Source organism: Pongo pygmaeus, chromosome 1, assembly GCF_028885625.2.
Source record: "Pongo pygmaeus isolate AG05252 chromosome 1, NHGRI_mPonPyg2-v2.0_pri, whole genome shotgun sequence".
NCBI lineage: Eukaryota > Metazoa > Chordata > Mammalia > Primates > Hominidae > Pongo > Pongo pygmaeus.
This window is the reverse complement of record NC_072373.2, coordinates 96,665,591-96,685,819: the sequence shown is the minus strand read 5'-3', so window position 1 is coordinate 96,685,819 and position 20,229 is coordinate 96,665,591. Positions and strand designations below refer to the sequence as shown.

General features: G+C 54.2%; 1 protein-coding gene across 3 annotated transcripts; it reads left to right on the top strand.

Moving 5' to 3' along the window:
• The first annotated feature begins 1,134 nt into the window (after window positions 1–1,134).
• NPR1 (natriuretic peptide receptor 1) lies at window positions 1,135–17,034 on the top strand. Of its 3 annotated transcripts, XM_054442583.2 has the most exons (23): window positions 1,135–1,398; window positions 2,069–2,883; window positions 3,557–3,756; window positions 4,235–4,348; window positions 4,759–4,894; window positions 5,568–5,659; window positions 6,447–6,582; window positions 6,809–6,893; window positions 8,039–8,159; window positions 8,874–8,948; window positions 9,191–9,268; window positions 9,714–9,818; window positions 10,084–10,155; window positions 10,268–10,424; window positions 10,702–10,857; window positions 11,120–11,288; window positions 12,022–12,168; window positions 12,256–12,379; window positions 12,534–12,602; window positions 12,888–13,062; window positions 13,334–13,432; window positions 16,150–16,241; window positions 16,396–17,034. In XM_054442583.2, the coding sequence occupies exons 2-23, from the start codon at window positions 2,163–2,165 to the stop codon at window positions 16,456–16,458; spliced, it is 3,186 nt and encodes a 1,061-aa protein (XP_054298558.1). In that variant the 5' UTR covers window positions 1,135–1,398; window positions 2,069–2,162; the 3' UTR covers window positions 16,459–17,034. The 3 variants fall into 3 exon arrangements, with proteins under 3 accessions (XP_054298558.1, XP_054298466.1, XP_054298654.1); XM_054442491.2 differs by lacking the exon at window positions 1,135–1,398 and having other exon boundaries at window positions 1,648–2,883; XM_054442679.2 differs by lacking the exons at window positions 1,135–1,398; window positions 9,191–9,268 and having other exon boundaries at window positions 1,648–2,883.
• The last annotated feature ends 3,195 nt before the right edge of the window (window positions 17,035–20,229 follow it).

Below are 20,229 nucleotides of genomic sequence, written 5' to 3'. Positions count from 1 at the left end.
ACTTCCATCTTTGAAAAAAAAAAAAAGTCAGAAATCCAAATATTCGTGTACCATCTTATGTGTGTGTGTGTGTTTTTGTTTTGTTTTGTTTTGTTTTTGGAGACGGAGTCTTGCTCTGTTGCCCAGGATGGAGTGCAGTGGCATAATCTTGGCTCATTGCAACCTCTGTCTCCCGGGTTCAAGCAATTCTCTACCTCAGCCTCCCAAGTAGCTGGGATTACAGGCGGCCGCCACCATGTCCGGCTAATTTTTGTATTTTTAGTAGAGACGGGGTTTCACCATCTTGGCCAGGCTGGTCTTGAACTCCTGACCTCATGATCCACCCACCCTGACCTCCCAAAGTGCTGGGATTAGAGGCTTGAGCCACCTTGCCCGGCCCCATCTTATGATATTTAAGTGTGGGGAATTAAATACAATATATGTAGAGAGAATGCAAGCCAAAGCATGCCTACCATCTCAAGTTGGCCAATTGACCACAATTTGCTCTAGATAATAAGAATATTCAAGTCTCCTAAAATTCCATATATAGGAAATATACTTCAACATTCTGCTCTGTCTACACTGAATACCTTTCTCATCGTTCTATCCTCTTGAATTATTTCTTTTTTGGAGATTTTCTGGCCCCAATCCAAGCAGAATGAATAGCCCTCATCTGAGTCCTTTAGCAATTTATCCATATCTCCCCCGTAGTGCTTAATGCATGTTGCATTAAGGTTATTTGTCCCAAATGGAGCTCCTCAAAGGCACGGACTATATATATTCATCTTTATGCCCTCGGCACCTAGTGGGTGCTTAACGCACCGAAGGTTCTCTGGAAATGTTTGCTGACCTGAAGTTTGGTGATCTCCTGTCCTGCTTAGGCGCAGCGTTGGAGAGGTTGGCGCGGCAATGCCGTCAATGACCCCTGATGACCATTAGAGGGCACACTGATTCCACAGCAGTCTGTACCGGGGGGCCCAGCTGTCAAGTGCTCCAAAACCCACTCCCCAATTTACGCCTCCAATGGTCATCTCCCACAGCCTTCATTTTAACAACCCTCAACACAAAACAGTCATTTTCTTGGGGCGTCCTTGAGGTGTGAACCTCCTCCCTCCCAGAAACCCACCCACTCTCCCCATCTTCCTACAATTTGGGCGCTGAAGATTTAATTCCGCCCTGACACCAGATCATTTTTCACAGCTAATCTGCACAGTCTGGAAGGTGGCAGGGAGGGAAAGAGAGGGAGATCATAGAAGGACTGGGTAACAAGCACTCTGGGCTCGCCTTCAGCTTTAACGGACTTTCCAGAAACCCGTCACCTTCCACCCCACTCCCAAACACACACATCCACGCACTCACACAGTTTCCTGCCAGGATCCCAAACCAGCACATCTTTCCCTCTTCCCCCGAGGAGACCAGGTAGGAGGCGAGGGAAAAGGTGGGGCGCAAGCGGGTCCCGATTGCTTCCACACACACCCTCCGTTCAGCCGTCCTTTCCATCCCGGCGAGGGCGCACCTTCAGAGGGTCCTGTCCTCCAAAGACGTAGGCGTGGGGCGGCCGAGACCGGGGAAGATGGTCCACCGGGAAGTGAGCGGGCTGGGCGGCGGGGAGGAAGGAGTTAAAGATCCAGGATTGGCTCTTCTGTCACTGAGTCTGGGAGGGGAAGCGGCTTGGGAGGGAGGGTTCGGAGCTTGGCTCGGGTCCTCCACGGTTCCCTCCGGATAGCCGGAGACTTGGGCCGGCCGGACGCCCCTTCTGGCACACTCCCTGGGGCAGGCACTCACGCACGCTACAAACACACACTCCTCTTTCCTCCCTCGCGCGCCCTCTCCCATCCTTCTTCACGAAGCGCTCACTCGCACCCTTTCTCTCTCTCTCTCTCTCTCTCTCTAACACGCACGCACACTCCCAGTTGTTCACACTCGGGTCCTCTCCGGCCGACGTTCTCCTGGCACCCACCTGCTCCGCGGCGCCCTGCGCGCCCCCCTCGGTCGCGCCCCTTGCGCTCTCGGCCCAGACCGTCGCAGCTACAGGGGGCCTCGAGCCCCGGGGTGAGCGTCCTCGTCCAGCTCCTGCTCCTTCCCATAGGGACGCGCCTGATGCCTGGGACCGGCCGCTGAGCCGAAGGGGACCGAGAAGGCCATGGTAGGAGCGGTCGCCTGCTGCGGTGCCCGCTGAGGCCATGCCGGGGCCCCGGCGCCCCGCCGGCTCCCGCCTGCGCCTGCTCCTGCTCCTGCTGCTGCCGCCGCTGCTGCTGCTGCTCCGGGGCAGCCACGCGGGCAACCTCACGGTAGCCGTGGTACTGCCGCTGGCCAACACCTCGTACCCGTGGTCATGGGCGCGCGTGGGACCCGCCGTGGAGCTGGCCCTGGCCCAGGTGAAGGCGCGCCCCGACTTGCTGCCAGGCTGGACGGTCCGCACGGTGCTGGGCAGCAGCGAGAACGCGCTGGGCGTCTGCTCCGACACCGCAGCGCCCCTGGCCGCGGTGGACCTCAAGTGGGAGCACAACCCCGCTGTGTTCCTGGGCCCCGGCTGCGTGTACGCCGCCGCCCCGGTGGGGCGCTTCACCGCGCACTGGCGGGTCCCGCTGCTGACCGCCGGCGCCCCGGCGCTGGGCTTCGGTGTCAAGGACGAGTATGCGCTGACCACCCGCGCGGGGCCCAGCTACGCCAAGCTGGGGGACTTCGTGGCGGCGCTGCACCGACGGCTGGGCTGGGAGCGCCAAGCGCTCATGCTCTACGCCTACCGGCCGGGTGACGAAGAACACTGCTTCTTCCTCGTGGAGGGGCTGTTCATGCGGGTCCGCGACCGCCTCAATATTACGGTGGACCACCTGGAGTTCGCCGAGGACGACCTCAGCCACTACACCAGGCTGCTGCGGACCATGCCGCGCAAAGGCCGAGGTAAGACGCTGGCACACCCCGTCCCGCCGCTTAGCCGCAGGGCCTCCCCTCTGACCCGCCGGCGGCATCGGGACTTCCTCTCTCGTCTGGGGGCACTCTTCTTTCTCCTCGCCGTTCTTCATTCTACTTTCAGCTCCCCGGCCCTTTCTACAGCTGAGTTTCTATTTCCCTCTTCTTCCGCCACCCTCACCACGTCTCTATCCTCTCACCTCCCCGACCCCCACTCATTCCCTCCCACCCTAGCACAGCTCGGTTCCAGTCCCTTTTTCCCTCCCACATTTTCTCTCTTCCCTATAGCCTTCTCCCCTCTTTCATCCTCTCCTCTCGTTGCGCCTCATCCGCTCTCTTCTCCCCCTCCCTCTCGCTCCTCTCTCTCTCCTGGCCCCATCCTTCTCCACCTTCAGCTCCACTATTCCCCTCTCCCTACCTGTTCCTTCCTCCCTTCCACCTCCCCCTTCCTCCTCCCCCCACCCCCCGCCCCCGCCCCCGCCCCTTCCACCCTTCGTCCTTCTCCTGCTGTGGCCTAGGCTGAGCTGGGAGTTACCACTTAACTCTCACTGGGTCTCTCCTGCCCCCTATCTCTAAACTTCCTCCCCTGGGTGCCCCCGTTTTCCTGCTCCTGTCTCTCCCGCAGTACCTAGGCTTCTCTCTCTGACTCCCCGTCTTTCTCCAGTTATCTACATCTGCAGCTCCCCTGACGCCTTCAGAACCCTCATGCTCCTGGCCCTGGAAGCTGGCTTGTGTGGGGAGGACTACGTTTTCTTCCACCTGGATATCTTTGGGCAAAGCCTGCAAGGTGGACAGGGCCCTGCTCCCCGCAGGCCCTGGGAGAGAGGGGATGAGCAGGATGTCAGTGCCCGCCAGGCCTTTCAGGTGAGTACCTAGGTTTGAAGCCCAGGCTGTCTCAGCTTGTGGCACATCATTTCTGGGCACTGTGTCCCTCAGCATCTGAAAGAATTCCAGAAAAGAGTTTTTGGTCTGTTTGTTTCTTTATGCACTCCTGGTAACTCACAGAACAGAAAAGAGGTTGGTGATGCTCACTGGGAATTAGGCAATGAAGGGCAGGGGACCGCCCAGGGCGCTTAGGTGCCAGCAGGCTAAAAAGATAAGAAAATGGGCTTGAGGTGGGAGGAGGATAAAGTCCCACAGCCTGGACAGGACTTGGAGAAGCCATCCCATTGGATCCGCTGCTTTGGAGTGGGCATCACTTCCTGCAGGGCATAGGGTCCAGTTTGACCTTGAGCTAAGCAGAGATGCAGCTCTGGGAGGTGGGCTCCCAACTGTTGGGGCCCCACAGTACTAGGGAATAGTCAGCTCCCAACTCTCCGCTCTCCACTGACCCCTTTCTCAGGCTGCCAAAATCATTACATATAAAGACCCAGATAATCCCGAGTACTTGGAATTCCTGAAGCAGTTAAAACACCTGGCCCATGAGCAGTTCAACTTCACCATGGAGGATGGCCTGGTAAGAAGGGGTCCCGGGACCCTCCATCATGGATCTCCAGCCCCCACTCCATGACCCTCTGCCAGCCTCCATCTTTCCCTATTCCCAGTTCTCCCCTTCCTTCCCTCCCTTCCCATTGTTCCATGTTTCTCGTGATGATGGAGGAGGACGCTGGCAAGTTCAGCCTCTGAAACTCAGGTCATCATCAGTAATATGGAGACGATACATCCTGCCCTGTCTACCTAGTGGGATTCAGGAAGTGATGCTAATCCAAAGGCATCGTTTAAATAGTAAAATCTCCCTGTGATGTAGGGGTGTTATTTTCTCCCATCCACTTCCAAAATCCCAGTGCCCCTTGTTCCCTTCCCCACAGCTCCCACCTCCATGCCCTTCATATGCCCACCCCAACCGACCTCTGTTTGCCCCTACAGGTGAACACCATCCCAGCATCCTTCCACGACGGGCTCCTGCTCTATATCCAGGCAGTGACGGAGACTCTGGCACATGGGGGAACTGTCACCGATGGGGAGAACATCACTCAGCGGATGTGGAACCGAAGCTTTCAAGGTCAGGGCCTGGAGGTGGCTGGAATGGGCTGCCTTGGGGGATGAATCCCAGGTGCCCAGTGTCAAGCCATGAGAAGCCTATTGTCCTGCAGCAGTTACCTATGCACACCAGCCTTTTCCTCCACAGCTTTTTTCAGGCCCATCCCTCAGAAGTCCTACTAAGTGTCCAATCTCAATCATCCCTGCTGGGCACTGAGTTCTTTTACCTTTCTTTTTCTTTTTTTTTTTTTTTTTTTTGAGATGGAGTCTCGCTCTGTCCCCAAGACTGGAGTGCAGTGGCGCAATCTCGGCTCACTTCAACCTCCGCCTCCCAGGTTCAAGCGATTCTCCTGCCTCAGCCTCCTGAGTAGCTGGGATTTCAGGTGCCCTCCACCAACACCTGGCTAATTTTTTGTATTTTTTTTTTTTTTTTTTTTAGTAGAGACGGGGTTTCACCACATTGGTCAGGCTGGTCTTGAACTCCTGACATCAGGTGATCTGCCCGCCTCAGCCTCCCAAAGTGCTGGGATTACAAGCATGAGCCACAGTGCCCAGCCGTTTTACCATTTACTATCATTCTGTACACATGTATGTTTGGAAGGCAAGGCAAAAAAGATTAGAGGATGAAGAGATGAAGCGGGGCACCCCTGAACTTCCATTCTCTCAAATACAGTCATCTTCCCGCACGTCCTCAGGTGTGACAGGATACCTGAAAATTGATAGCAGTGGCGATCGGGAAACAGACTTCTCCCTCTGGGATATGGATCCCGAGACTGGTGCCTTCAGGGTAAGTTTGTGCACCCAGAAGACAGTGCCAATTCCAAATGACATCTCACCCTCCTACTTCCCCCCACAGCCCTGCCAGGACACCTGTTTATCCTGTAGCCATTCCACCATGCCTGGACACTTACAAGAGCCCTGGATAAAACAGACCCAGCTCCAGTCTGGGGAAGCCACCAGAATGATAGGGACTCACAGGCATCACACTTGGGGAGCCCCATGCCTGAGGAGGGAGCACAACCCTGCCCTCAGGGAGCTCCAAAGGGAGGCAGGCAGAACCGCCTCCCAGCAGAGACAGGGCCGTGAAAGACGCACATTACACAGCTCTGCAAGCGACCAGGGACAGGAAGGCGCTGAGGCCAATGGCGGCAAGGGATAGGTCATCCAGAGAAGGCTTCCTGGAAGAGGGGCACATGGACTGGGCCTGGGAATGTAGGCTAAGGTGAACATTACCTTCTCCTGTTTTCTACCAAGAAAATAAGTAGAGAAAAATCAATGCTTGGTTGGTGCTTCAACCAAGATTATAAACTACCTGAGTGTAGAGATCGGGTTCTAAATGGAGTTTTCTTTATAAACCCCTTGATAGTTTTCAGGTGTTTCCACTTGAATAATATGTGTGTGGTATGAGGTCCTGTATCCAGTTGCAGTGGGGGCTTGGTAAGCAGGTGACAACCCAGATATATATGTAGGCTCTGGAAGCAGAGCTGGGGTAGGTGGGAGGTGAGACTGCTGCACTGCACAGCAGGCCTCCCCCTGCAGGCCCTGGCCTAGCCACCACTCCTGCTCTCCCTTAGGTTGTACTGAACTACAATGGGACTTCCCAAGAGCTGGTGGCTGTGTCAGGGCGCAAACTGAACTGGCCCCTGGGGTACCCTCCTCCTGACATCCCCAAATGTGGCTTTGACAATGAAGACCCAGCATGCAACCAAGGTGACTGCCCCTTGCCTTCCAGGACTCCATCCCGGAGATGCTGCATCCTTCCCCTAAGCACAGTCGAGTAGGTGCTCCTGTCCCATGCTGAGGGCTTTCTGGAGAATGAGTCCTGCCTTTTTCTTCCCTTCATCCATTATCCCAGTTCACTAATGGACTAAGAAAGTTCTTCCTCCTGCTATCTAACCCAAATCTCTCTTGCTGCAATATGGACTGTCTCCTGCAGATCACCTTTCCACCCTGGAGGTGCTGGCTTTGGTGGGCAGCCTCTCCTTGCTTGGCATTCTGATTGTCTCCTTCTTCATATACAGGTGAGCTGTGATGTGGGGGGGGTGAGTGAGGCTGGGGGACCCGGAGAACCAATAGCAGAGGAGGCGGTGGGGACCCAAAGGGAAGAAGGCAGGGGTGAAGGGACAGCAGGGGAAAACCAAGGGAGATGAGGAAGAAAGGAGGCTTAAAAGCCAGAGGAGAAAGAAAGAGAAGGGAATGGCAGGGTGAGGGGAGGAGACAAGGATAGGAATGGCCAAGGAGAGTCAGAGAGATCCAAGAAGCAGAGAAGTTGATGGGTGACATCATAGGGGCGTGGACTGGTTTTCCTTGCTACTCTTGCAGGCCAGATGGGAAGCAACGTTCTGAACCTTTGCAATCATGCCCATGTTAGTTGAGGAGGGTGGTGAGCCCTGGTGTGTGCCAGGTGCCCAACCTAGAATGGAGAAGGGAGCTGAATGAGCCTTGTTCCTGCCGTCCAGTGGAGGCTAAAATGAAGTACAAGAGGAGTTAATGATATACGAAAGCAAGGAGGGAGGGGAGAAAATCACTGCTGGTTGAGCATATAATATGTGCCAGGCACTTCCACATACACTACTTATTTATTTATTTATTTATTTTTATTTTTTTATTTTTTGAGACGGAATCTCGCTCTGTTGCCAGACTGGAGTGCAGTGGCATGATCTCGGCTCACTGCAGCCTCCACCTCCCAGTTTCAAGCGATTCTCCTGCCTCAGCCTCCCATGTAGCTGGGACTACAGGCACATGCCACCACACTCAGCTAATTTTTGTATTTTTAGTAGAGACAGGGTTTCACCATGTTGGCCAGGATGATCTCGATCTCTTGACCTCGTGATACGCCCACCTCGGCCTCCCAAAGTGCTGGGATTACAGGCATGAGCCACCGTGCCTGGCCTCATGTACACTATTCCTTTTCATTCTTATAATAGTTAAGAATGAAATAGATATTGAGGCCTCATTCCCAAATAAGGACATTGAGGTGATTCCCCCGAGGTCCCCAGTGAGGCAGAATTTCCCCCAGCCATCCTGATTCTCAGTCCGGAGGATAGAATTCCCCCTCCATATCTGAGTGCATGGTGTGGTCCCACGGCTCGAGGAGGGGCGGCTGAGCACCCTGCCCTGGGTCAGGGGCTCAGCCACAGGCTCAGATGCAGCCTTTGTACCCCAGGAAAATGCAGCTGGAGAAGGAACTGGCCTCGGAGCTGTGGCGGGTGCGCTGGGAGGACGTTGAGCCCAGTAGCCTTGAGAGGCACCTGCGGAGTGCAGGCAGCCGGCTGACCCTGAGCGGGGTAAGAACACTGGTGTTTGTGTTGGGGGGCAATAAAGGAGAGGTGGGTACAAGGGGCAGTGCCTGAGGGGTAGGGAAGGGAGCAGGATTCTAGTCCCAGCTCTGCTTTCACTTGCTGTGTGACCTTGAGCGACTCATAGTCCCTCTCCGAGACTGTCTCAGATGATGATTACAGCAGCAGAGCCTCCCTCACAGGGCTCTTTTAAAGGTCAGAGGAGATAGTCCTGTGAAAACACTTTAAAAAAAAAAAAAGTAAATGAGGAGGAGATTTTATGATGTGGAACATAAAGCAGGGTGGGCCAGGCACAGTGGCTCACATCTGCAATCCCAGCACTTTGGGAGACTGAGGCAGGAGGATTGCTTGTGCCTGGGAGTTCAAGACCATCCTGGGCAACATAGCAAGACATCGTCTCTACAAAGAATACAAAGATTAGCATGGTGGCGCATGCCTGTAGTCCCAGCTACTCTGGAGGCTGAGGTGAAAGGATCATCTGAGCCCAGGAGTCTGAGGCGGCAGTGAGCTAGGATAGCACTGCTGCACTCCAGCCTGGACGACACCATGATACTACATGTCAAAAAAAACCCAACAACAAAAAGGAAGGGCGACACAAAGATAAGGCAGAATAAGGCAGGGTAATAAAGACCAGAGCACAAGCAATCAGGATGCAGACTGGGCCCACCAGCTGACCATTCCTCCTGCTCTCCCTCCTTTCAGAGAGGCTCCAATTATGGCTCCCTGCTAACCACAGAGGGCCAGTTCCAAGTCTTTGCCAAGACAGCATATTATAAGGTGGGCCTGGGGAAAGATCACTGGGCCTTGGGACTGGGGCAGGAGTGTACCCTGATGGAGGACTGGTGGGAGGTTCTGAGGGAAGGAGTAAGCTGGTGGGGAGCAGCAGATGGGGGCCCTGGGGGTGGGCTATTGGGAACAAGTGAGGGTCCTGAGGGCAGGGATGGGCTGTCGGGAGCAGCTGGAATTCCCAGGACATGGGACCATGCTCTTCACAGTGACAGTCTCCATTCCATGCCCAGGGCAACCTCGTGGCTGTGAAACGTGTGAACCGTAAACGCATTGAGCTGACACGAAAAGTCCTGTTTGAACTGAAGCATGTAATGTGGGGAATGAGGCAGTGGCATGGAGAAAGGGCCCTCGGGGACGCAAGGGAGACTGGCCAATAGAACTAGTTATGGAGGGACCTCAGGGTACCCCAAGAAAGGGGCAGGGACTGGAGCCCTGGGATGGACCTTCATCTTGTGGGTGGGAGTGGGGGGATCCTAAGCTAGGAGAAGAGACCACTGGAGATAACCTGGAGGAATCTTGAGGGGCCCTATGTGATGTCCCTGGGGGAGACAGGGTTTAGGAGGCACAGGAAGTAGGAGCAGATTCTGGGGAGGGTGGGCTAAAGGACATGGGTGGGAATCACCAGGGAAGATCCTAGTGATGGTTGCAGAAAATGAATAAGGAGTTAAGAAGAGTGAGGGTCCCTGAGGCTAGTGAGCAGCTTGGTGAGGAGCGAGGTCTCTGTCAAGCTCCTGATGCCGGTCCCACTTGCAGATGCGGGATGTGCAGAATGAACACCTGACCAGGTTTGTGGGAGCCTGCACCGACCCCCCCAATATCTGCATCCTCACAGAGTACTGTCCCCGTGGGAGCCTGCAGGTGAGGGGGACAAGGGGTGTCAAGAAACCTGGGTTCTAGCCCTGGCTCTGCCCCTGACTGGCCATAAGACCCCAGGCATGCCTCGCCCTCTTTCTAACCTTTCTGGCCCCATCTGTAAAAATGGGAGTTGGGGAAGGGCAGTGGCACTAGAGTCAATCCAAAGTTTTGTCCTGTTCTACCAGTTCACATCAGTAGGACCCTGCACCCTCCTCCAACTCCCAGGGGGGTCTGCAGGGGATTGGTCTGACTCTTATTGCCCCAGCAGGACATTCTGGAGAATGAGAGCATCACCCTGGACTGGATGTTCCGGTACTCGCTCACCAATGACATCGTCAAGGTATGCCCCTAAGCACCTATTGGATGTGTAGGGGAGGGGCCAGGCATGCTTCTCCTGGCCATGGGTGTAGGTCCCACTCATGGCCAATACCTCTGCCCACTCACGTTTCCAGGGCATGCTGTTTCTACACAATGGGGCTATCTGCTCCCATGGGAACCTCAAGTCATCCAACTGCGTGGTAGATGGGCGCTTTGTGCTCAAGATCACCGACTATGGGCTGGAGAGCTTCAGGGACCTGGACCCAGAGCAAGGACACACCCTTTATGCCAGTGAGCCTTGACCCTTGAACCTAACACCTGCCCTCAGCACCACCCAGTAGGGAGACTGATGCAAGGCCTCTGATGGGCTTGGGCATGCTTGTCCTGACTCCAGCCTCAATTCATTCACCCGTGAAAAAGGGAAGGCCAGACGAAGTGGTCTCTAAGGCCTCCTCTAGCTCTAACACTCTGTGATGCATCCAGATCAGTTTCGGCCACATCCTTGTTTCCCCCTCACCCCTTAGCTCTGGGCTCCCTCACTCGGTGACTACCGACCTCTGACCCACAGAAAAGCTGTGGACGGCCCCTGAGCTCCTGCGAATGGCTTCACCCCCTGTGCGGGGCTCCCAGGCTGGTGACGTATACAGCTTTGGGATCATCCTTCAGGAGATTGCCCTGAGGAGTGGGGTCTTCCATGTGGAAGGTTTGGACCTCAGCCCCAAAGGTGAGAGGAGCACGCCTTCCTTAAACCCGGCCACAGTCTCAACGAACCCCAGCCCCAGGGAGAGGGTCCCCTGGCAGCACCACCACACCTTCCTTCTGGAATGGGGCTCAGTCACCACCCTTTGACCCATTGCTGCCAGTGACCAGTCCTCCGCCCCCACGCCTTGGTCTTGGACTTCCCTTGCCATCCCAGCTGGTTGCCCCAGTCTCTCACTACGCCCTTGGCCAGCCCCACCCCTCAGCTCCTCTACCTCCCAATACAGAGATCATCGAGCGGGTGACTCGGGGTGAGCAGCCCCCCTTCCGGCCCTCCCTGGCCCTGCAGAGTCACCTGGAGGAGTTGGGGCTGCTGATGCAGCGGTGCTGGGCTGAGGACCCACAGGAGAGGCCACCATTCCAGCAGATCCGCCTGACGTTGCGCAAGTTTAACAGGTCCCTGGTGTTTGTCATGGATCCCCCAGGCCCCTCCTCCATAGCCACCATTTACCTAACGCTTCTGGCTCCGGCTTATCTCAGCAGTGGCAGAGGGAGACCACTCACTTCTTCCCTGTACATAGTCAGCTCCAGCCCAGCACAGCCTCACAACCCTCTTCGAAAATACAGCATGACTCAGCTGTCCCCACAGTCCCCTGCCATTCATATCCCTTCCCTCCACCATCGACACCCCACACCCTTCCTGCCCACTCCCCTTGCTGGCCTCTAGACTTCTCAGCAGTGTGTAGAGTAGATGGGCCTCCTGCCTCCTGCCCTGTAGGCTCTTGGCCCTCCACAGGAGCTCCTGCCCCACCCCTTGATTTCCCTTCCCCAGCGTGCCCACCAGGCCCAGTTCCTCCAGACACACCCTTCTGTGGCTATCACTTTGTCCGCAATTGACCCTTGTCATTCTCCATCTCCTTTACCTCCTTCTAACTCACTGGGTTCAACAAAGATGAACAAAATGTCCATATGTCTGAAGCTTCATACTTGACCTTGGGATCTCAGAGGGGAATTGAACTTTCTTCCTTCTGTTTTCCCCTGCTCCCCGCTATCCTGCTATGCCCTCAACCCTGAGCGTCTCTAGAGACCTCACTGCAGCCTGGGCAGGGGAAGTGTCTAGGGGTGGGCGCTCATGGGTAGGCTGTGCTGCTCCTCTCTCACCATCCCCACCACCACCTCCTGCCCCCAGGGAGAACAGCAGCAACATCCTGGACAACCTGCTGTCCCGCATGGAGCAGTACGCGAACAATCTGGAGGAACTGGTGGAGGAGCGGACCCAGGCGTACCTGGAGGAGAAGCGCAAGGCCGAGGCCCTGCTCTACCAGATCCTGCCTCAGTGAGTGCCTGAGTCTGGGAACCCCCCCAACACAAAGCCCCTGTCCCAACCCCCCACTCTGATCCTGCACCTGCCCTGACCCCTTAGCTCAGTGGCTGAGCAGCTGAAGCGTGGGGAGACGGTGCAGGCCGAAGCCTTTGACAGCGTTACCATCTACTTCAGTGACATTGTGGGTTTCACAGCGCTGTCGGCGGAGAGCACGCCCATGCAGGTAGGCCAGGGTTTAGCCGCAGGTGCCAGGCAAGCAGGCTGGCCTGGCTCAGCATCTGGATCCCACCAGACCTGCCTTCTGGTTCTGCTTTACCCACCTGACCCCAGGTGGGGTCCCCTACTTCCTGTCTCTCTTAGCTTCTCTTCCCTTCCAGGTGGTGACCCTGCTCAATGACCTGTACACTTGCTTTGATGCTGTCATAGACAACTTTGATGTGTACAAGGTGAGGGTGGGAGTGGGGATGGGAAGGGACAGACAGACATGGACAAGGTCAGAAAAAGATGAGGGGTAGGCAGAATGATGTGGAGTCTTAAGAGAGGAGATCAGGGGACACGGGCAGAGACAGTGACACAGGGAGACCCGGGAACAGGCAGAGAACCCATGTGGGATGGGGGATGAGCAAAGACAGATGAGGGTACAGAATGACAGATGCTGCACCCGGTGTGACGGTGTGGCTGGCCACACAGTTGCAGCCCTCAAGTCCTGCACCCCCTCGCCACTCTCACAGGTGGAGACAATTGGCGATGCCTACATGGTGGTGTCGGGGCTCCCTGTGCGGAATGGGCGGCTGCACGCCTGCGAGGTAGCCCGCATGGCCCTGGCGCTGCTGGATGCTGTGCACTCCTTCCGAATCCGCCACCGGCCCCAGGAGCAGCTGCGCTTGCGCATTGGCATCCACACAGGTAAAGCCACTGAAGGTGCAGGCGGGCATCCAGAGGCCAAGGCTTCGCAAGAGAAACTTGTCCCCTGGCCCAGCCCCCCTCGCCCTTTCATCTCTCTCTCTGTCTCTCTCTCTCTCTCTCACACACACACACACACACACACACACACACACACACAGCTGGGACTTCAGATCCTGCCTCCTGCCTCTCTTGGATTGTCCACCTACCTCCCTTAACACCCCTCCCTCCCTCACTCGCTGATGGGCTCTGCTCCTTCCCTTGCTCCTCCCAGGACCTGTGTGTGCTGGAGTGGTGGGACTGAAGATGCCCCGTTACTGTCTCTTTGGGGATACAGTCAACACAGCCTCAAGAATGGAATCTAATGGGGAAGGTACAGCGCCCCCTCCTAGATGGAATGGGGAGGGCAGGGTGGCTGAGGGAAATGCCACTCTGGGGCAGCCTGTGCCTGCACAGCCCGTTTCAGCTCCTAGCCCTTTCGCCTCCCAAGTTCCCCTTCTCATAATATTAATAGTTCAACCTGGGCTTATCACCTTGACTGTAATCAGAGACTCAGGTTCCTGCTGTCCCTCTTGTCAAACGATGTAAAAGTGTTTCCAGGCCAGTGTTGGAGAGTTCCCAGCAGGAATCCTATTTTAAGACCCTCTGTGGGCCGGGCGTGGTGACTCACACCTGTAATCCCAGCACTTTGGGAAGCCAAGGCAGGCGGATCACCTTAGGTCGGGGGTTCGAGACCAGCCTGACCAATATGATGAAATCCCGTCTCTACTAAAAATACAAAAAACTAGCCAGGCGCGGTGGCGGGCGCCTGTAATCCCAGCTACTCAGGAGGCTGAGGCAGGAGAATTGCTTGAACCTGGGAGGCAGAGTTCGCGGTGAGCCAAGATTACGCCATGTACCCCAGCGTGGGCAATAAGAGTTAAACTCTGTCTCAAAAAAAAAAAAAAAAGACCCTCTGCTCCACCTTTGATGTGGTAAAGATGGCTTCAGAGCCAGCATACTTGGCTGTGAATCTCAGCTCCACAGCTGGCTGTGTATCAGTTTGCTATACCTCTCTGAGCCATGGTTTTCCTCATCTGTAAAAAGAGGGAAAAAATCTACCTCACAGGGATTATGTGAGAAACCCATAAAAAATGTCTACCACATAATTGTCATTTAACTTTTCTGAGCCTTAGCTGATTATCTGTAAAATGATGTGTATCTCAGGATTGCAAGAAGCCTAGTCCCTGGTACCCAGCAGGCACCTAATAAATTCTTGCTCCCACCCACCCCTTGCTCTTGCCTCCTGTTTATATTCTATCCTTCTGCTGTATTCGACACAATTCAATGCAGTAAACATTTATTGAGTGACTACTGAGTGCCAGGCCCTGGGATAGTAACATGGCCCAGATCCAGAGTTAGCTGAGAAATTCATGTGGACCCCATCTAAACCTTATGGTAAAAGAAAGGCTGCTTGGGAGCCAGTCCTGGGAGCCCAGAGGGGTCTAGTTCGGCAAATACTCCCTGGGCACTATTTTGGGGGCTGTCAGAGTAGAGCCCCTTGCTGAGGGTCCAGTCCTCAAGGAGCACATTCCCAGAAATTGTTCAACATTCTGGGTGCTGGGGATGCTTGTAATCCCAGCACTTTGGGAGGCCGAGGCGGGCAGATCACTTGAGGCCAGGAGTTGGAGACTAGCCTGGCCAACATGGTGAACCTCCTGTCTCTACTAAAAATACAAAAAATTAGCCGGGCGTGGTGGCTCATGCCTGTAATCCCAGCTACTCAGGAGGCTGAGACATGAAAATCACTTGAACCCGGGAGGTGGATGTTGCAGTGAGCCGAGATTGCACCCCTGGGCAACAGAGCGAGACTCTGTCTCAAAAAAAAAAGAGAGAAAGAAAGAAAAGAAAAGAAAAGAAAGAAACTGTTAAACATAGTAAGGCCACTGTGATTGATGCAAACCCCAGAAGTAGGGACATGAGTTCAGACAGTGGTCAAAGAGGGGGTGTGGCAATATTGGGCCCCACTCCATCACTGACCTCGTCAGCCACTTGGGCAGATCACCTTGGGCCTCAGTTCCTCGGCCACAAAATGAGGGTATAGCATTAAATCATGGAAGCGACAATTTACATAGTGCTTCCTAGGTAGCACATTCCGTTTGAATACTTTATGGATGTTAAATTTAATCCTCATAACAAGATCTTGAGATGGGTACTAACACTATCAGCATTTTACAGATCAGGGAAATGAAGCAGAGAGAATTTGTATTACATACCCAAGCAAGTATCCAAGCTGAGGTGCATACTGAGGTAGTGCAGGATCCAAAGTGCCAGCTCCTCACCACTATGCTGTATAGAGCCCTGTGACACTCCAGAGACTGCTGTCCAACAGGATGTTCTGCAGTCATGAAAATGTTCTGTATTCTGTGCTGTCCAATACAGTAGCCTCTAGGCACATGTGGCTACTTATCACTGAAAATGTGACGGGTGCAACTGAGGCCCTGATTTTTTTTTTTTTTTTTTTTTTTTTTGGAGACAGAGTCTCGCTCTGTCGCCCAGGCTGGATGGAGTGCAGTGGTGCGATCTCGGCTCACCGCAACCTCCGCCTCCCAGGTTCAAGCGATTCTCCTGCCTCAGCCTCCCAAGTAGCTGGAATTACAGGTGTGTGCCACCACACCCAGCTAATTTTTGTATTTTTGGTAGAGACGGGGTTTCGCCATATTGGCCAGGATGGTCTCGAACTCCTGGCCTCAAGTGATCCTCCTGCCTCAGCCTCCCAAAGTGCTGGGATTACAGGTGTGAGCCACAGCACCCAGCCTGAATTTTTAACTGTATTTAGTTTAAATTAATTTAAGTTGAAACAGGCACATGTGATTAGTGGCTACTGTATTGGATTACACAGCGCCAGAGTTCTAAATGAGAGGCTAATGTGGTCACGCACTACATTCAGGGGGTGGGGCCTCTCCGAGCTAGAGGGCTTCCTGGCCCAAAAGAGGGAGAGAGGGTACCTGTCCACCTGTCCACCCCCACAGTCCCTGGTCTCTTTTGCCTCTACTTTCCTGCTCTCCTCTCTCACATTGCTCACCTTCCCTTCTCCCCTGTCCTACCCAGCCCTGAAGATCCACTTGTCTTCTGAGACAAAGGCTGTCCTGGAGGAGTTTGGTGGTTTCGAGCTGGAGCTTCGAGGGGATGTGGAAATGAAGGTAGAGGGAGAAGCCTCTGCCCTCCCCACCTTTTGGGGTCCTAGAGGGAGTTACCCTTCTCAAGCAGCCAATGCCACTCCCATCCCTAAGGCTCTCATCTGACTGGGGAAAGGGCATGTGCCACTCCCCAGCCCATCCTCTTTTTTCCCTCCAGGGCAAAGGCAAAGTTCGGACCTACTGGCTCCTGGGGGAGCGGGGGAGTAGCACCCGAGGCTGACCTGCCTCCTCTCCTATCCCTCCACACCTCTCTACCCTGTGCCAGAAGCAACAGAGGTGCCAGGCCTCAGCCTCGCCCACAGCAGCCCCATCGCCAAAGGATGGAAGTAGTTTGAATAGCTCAGGTGTGCTGACCCCAGTGAAGACACCAGATAGGACCTCTGAGAGGGGACTGGCGTGGGGGGATCTCAGAGCTTACAGGGAGCCAAGCCCACGGCCATGCACAGGGACACTCACACAGGCACACGCACCTGCTCTCCACCTGGACTCAGGCCGGGCTGGGCTGTGGATTCCTGATTCCCTCCCCTCCCCATGCTCTCCTCCCTCAGCCTTGCTACCCTGTGACTTACTGGGAGGAGAAAGAGTCACCTGAAGGGGAACATGAAAAGAGTCTAGGTGAAGAGAGGGCAGGGGAGCCCACATCTGGGCCTGGCCCACAATACCTGTTCCCCCGACCCCCTCCACCCAGCGGTAGACACAGTGCACAGGGGAGAAGAGGGGTGGCGCAGAAGGGTTGGGGGCCTGTATGCCTTGCTTCTACTGTGAGCAGAGACTATTAAAATCTTTATTCCAGTGACAGTGTCTCTTCTTGAGGGAGAGAGGGTTGCCAGAAAACAGTCAGTTCTCCACTCTCTACTTCAAATAAGACTCTCGCTTCTTGTTCTACAAGGTCCTAGAAGGAGAAGTAAAAAAAAGACTCTCGATTCTTAGGCTGGGAATGCAGGCTCTGAGAGTAGTAACAGCCTATGAATTGCCCAGCAGTGCTGAAACTGGTTTAAGGACCCATTTACATCCTTAAGAATTATTATTATTGGCCGGGCACAGGGGCTCATGCCTGTAATCCCAGCACTTTGGGAGGCTGAGGTGGATGGATCACCTGAGGTCAAGAGTTCGAAACCAGCCCGGTCAACATGGTGAAACCCAGTCTCTACTAAAAATACAAAAATTAGCTGGGTATGGTGGCATGCGCCTGTAATCCCAGCTACTCAGGAGACTGAGGCAGGAGACTCTCTTTTTTTTTTTGAGACAGGGTCTCGCTCCTTCGCCCAGGCTGGAGTGCAGTGGTGCGATCTCGGCTCACTGCAAGCTCTGCCTCCCAGGTTCACCCCATTCTCCTGCCTCAGCCTCCCAAGTAGCTGGGACTACAGGCGCCTGCCACCTCGCCCGGCTAATTTTTTGTATTTTTAGTAGAGACGGGGTTTCAAGGTGTTAGCCAGGATGGTCTCAATCTCCCGACCTCGTGATCTGCCCGCCTCGGCCTCCCAAAGTGCTGGAATTACAGGTGTGAGCCACCACACCCGGCCGAGAATCTCTTGAACCCAGGAGGCAGAGGTTGCAGTGAGCCGAGGTGGCGCCACTGCACTCCAGCCTGGGCAACAGAGGGAGACCCTGTCTCAGAAAACAAAAAACAAAAAACAAAAAACAGGCACAGTGGCTCACTCCTGTAATCTCAGTACTTTGGGAGGCTGAGGTGGGCGAATCACATGAGATGAGGAGTTCGAGACCAGCCTGACCAACATGGAGAAACCCAGTCTCTACTAAAAATACAAAATTAGTTGCCAGACGTGGTGGCTCACACCTGTAATCCCAGCACTTTGAGAGGCCGAGGCAGGTGGATCATGAGGTCAGGAGTTCGAGACCATCCTGGCCAATACAGGGAAACCCCGTCTTTACTAAAAATAGAAAAATTAGCCAGATATGGTGGCGCATGCCTGTAGTCCCAGCTACTCAGGAGGATGAGGCAGGAGAATCGCTTGAACCTAGGAGGCGGAGGTTGTGGTGGGCTGAGATTGCACCATTGTACTCCAGCCTGGGCAACAGAGCAAGACACTCTCTCAAAAAAAAAAACACATACAAAATTAGCCGGGCATAGCGATGCATGCCTGTAATCCCAGCTACTCAGGTGACCGAGGCAGGAGAATTGCTTGAACCCAGGAGGTGGAGGCTTCAGTGAGCCAAGGTCTCACCACTGCATTCCAGCCTGGGCCACAGAGTGAGACTATCTTAAAAAAAAAAAAAAAGGCTAGGTATAGTGGCTCAACCCTGTAATCCCAGCAGCTTGGGAGGCCGAGGTGGATGGATCACAAGGTCAGGAGTTTGAGATCAGCGTGGCCTACATGGTGAAACCCCATCTCTACTAAAAATACAATAATTAGTCAGGCACGGTGGCTCATGTCTGTAATCCCAGCACTTTTGGGAGGCTGAGGCGGGTGGATCACCTGAGGCGGGAGTTCGAGACCAGCCTGACCAACATGGAGAAACCCCGTCTCTACTAAAAATACAAAATTAGCCAGGCGTGGTGGCACATGCTTGTAATCCTGGCTACTAGGGAGGCTGAGGCAGGAGAATCACTTGAACCTGGGAGGCGGAGGTTGCAGTGAGCCGAGATCGCGCCATTGCACTCCAGCCTGGGCAACAAGAGTGAAACTCCATCTCAAAAAAAAAAAAAAAGTACAATAATTAGCTGGGCGTGGTGGTGTAATCCCAGCTGGGTTGGGTGTAATCCCAGCTACTCAGGAGGCTGAGGCAGGAAAATTGCTTGAACCCAAGAGGCAGAAGTTGCAGTGAGCCGAGATCGTGCCATTGCACTCCAGTCTGGGCAACAAGAGCGAAACTCAATCACACAAAAAAAGTATTAGGGACCTAAAGAACTTTTGTTTATGTGGATATCTATTGATATTTGCCATAGTAGATATTAAAACAAATCCTTATTTATTTATTTTTTAATTTTTTTTTTTTTTGAGACAGAGTCTTGCTCTGTCACCCAGGCTGGAGAGCAGTGGCACGATCTCAGCTCACTGCAAGCTCCACCTCCCGGGTTCACCCCACTCTCCTGCCTCAGCCTCCCGAGTACCTGGGACTACAGGCGCCCGCCACCACGCCCGGCTAATTTTTTTGTATTTTTAGTAGAGACGGGGTTTCACCGTGTTAGCTAGGATGGTCTCGATCTCCTGACCTCGTGATCCGCCCATCTCGGCCTCCCAAAGTGCTGGGATTACAGGCGTGAGCCACCGCGCCCAGCCACAAATCCTTATTTATTAACTCATGTAAGATAACAATAATAAGCCTATTACATGTTAATAATTTTTGACTGCTTTATCAAGAACATTCTTATGTGAAACCAGCCTTTTCAATGTGCAGTGGTGAAGAATGCATGCAATACTAATTGGGTGCCACTGCCTTGATTTATGTAAAGCCACAGCAGTTTTGCCCCATTGCTTTTGCACTTCGATGCAATGTGTCAACTCTGTCAAAAGGGCAAATAACGTATTAGAATTATTATGAAAATCATTTGACCTCATCTGTGCCCTGAAAAAACATTTGGGACTCCCAGGAGTTGCGGACCACACCTTGAGAACTGTTATGTTACTCAATGGCTGGCATACAGTAGGAATCAGATAATTAGTATGGACTGAATGGAGAGGCCTGGGAGCTGGGGAGGAAGTGGGGGTCGGGTGGGAACATACGGGTGCCTTTCAGCCCAGGTGAAATTTGGGGATTGTCCACCTGCTCCTCCATTCCCCATGTCAGTGTAGACAAATGTTGAGTCATAGTTTGCAAAATGCCTCTCAGCTGGGCCAGGAGCCCTGGTTTCCCTGCTGGACCCACCCCTCACCCCTCCTTCCCAGGCAGGCAGGCAGGAATGCGGGGGAGAGGTGGCTGCAGCTCCACCGCCCTCATGGGGGAGGAAAGTGCCAGACATTTCTTCAGGACCATCCATCAAGTGCAGGCAGGCCTCTCCCCTGACCTCCCAGGCCTCTTCCTGGAGTCC

What these genes read in the sequence shown, in the direction of transcription:
- NPR1 (XM_054442583.2), top strand. Translation starts at nt 2,163, where the DNA reads ATGCCGGGGCCCCGGCGCCCCGCCGGCTCCCGCCTGCGCCTGCTCCTG. An exon ending in AGGACACACCCTTTATGCCA is followed by an intron (nt 10,425 to 10,701) that starts GTGAGCCTTGAC and finishes TCTGACCCACAG; the next exon opens with AAAAGCTGTGGACGGCCCCT. An exon ending in ACGTTGCGCAAGTTTAACAG is followed by an intron (nt 11,289 to 12,021) that starts GTCCCTGGTGTT and finishes TCCTGCCCCCAG; the next exon opens with GGAGAACAGCAGCAACATCC.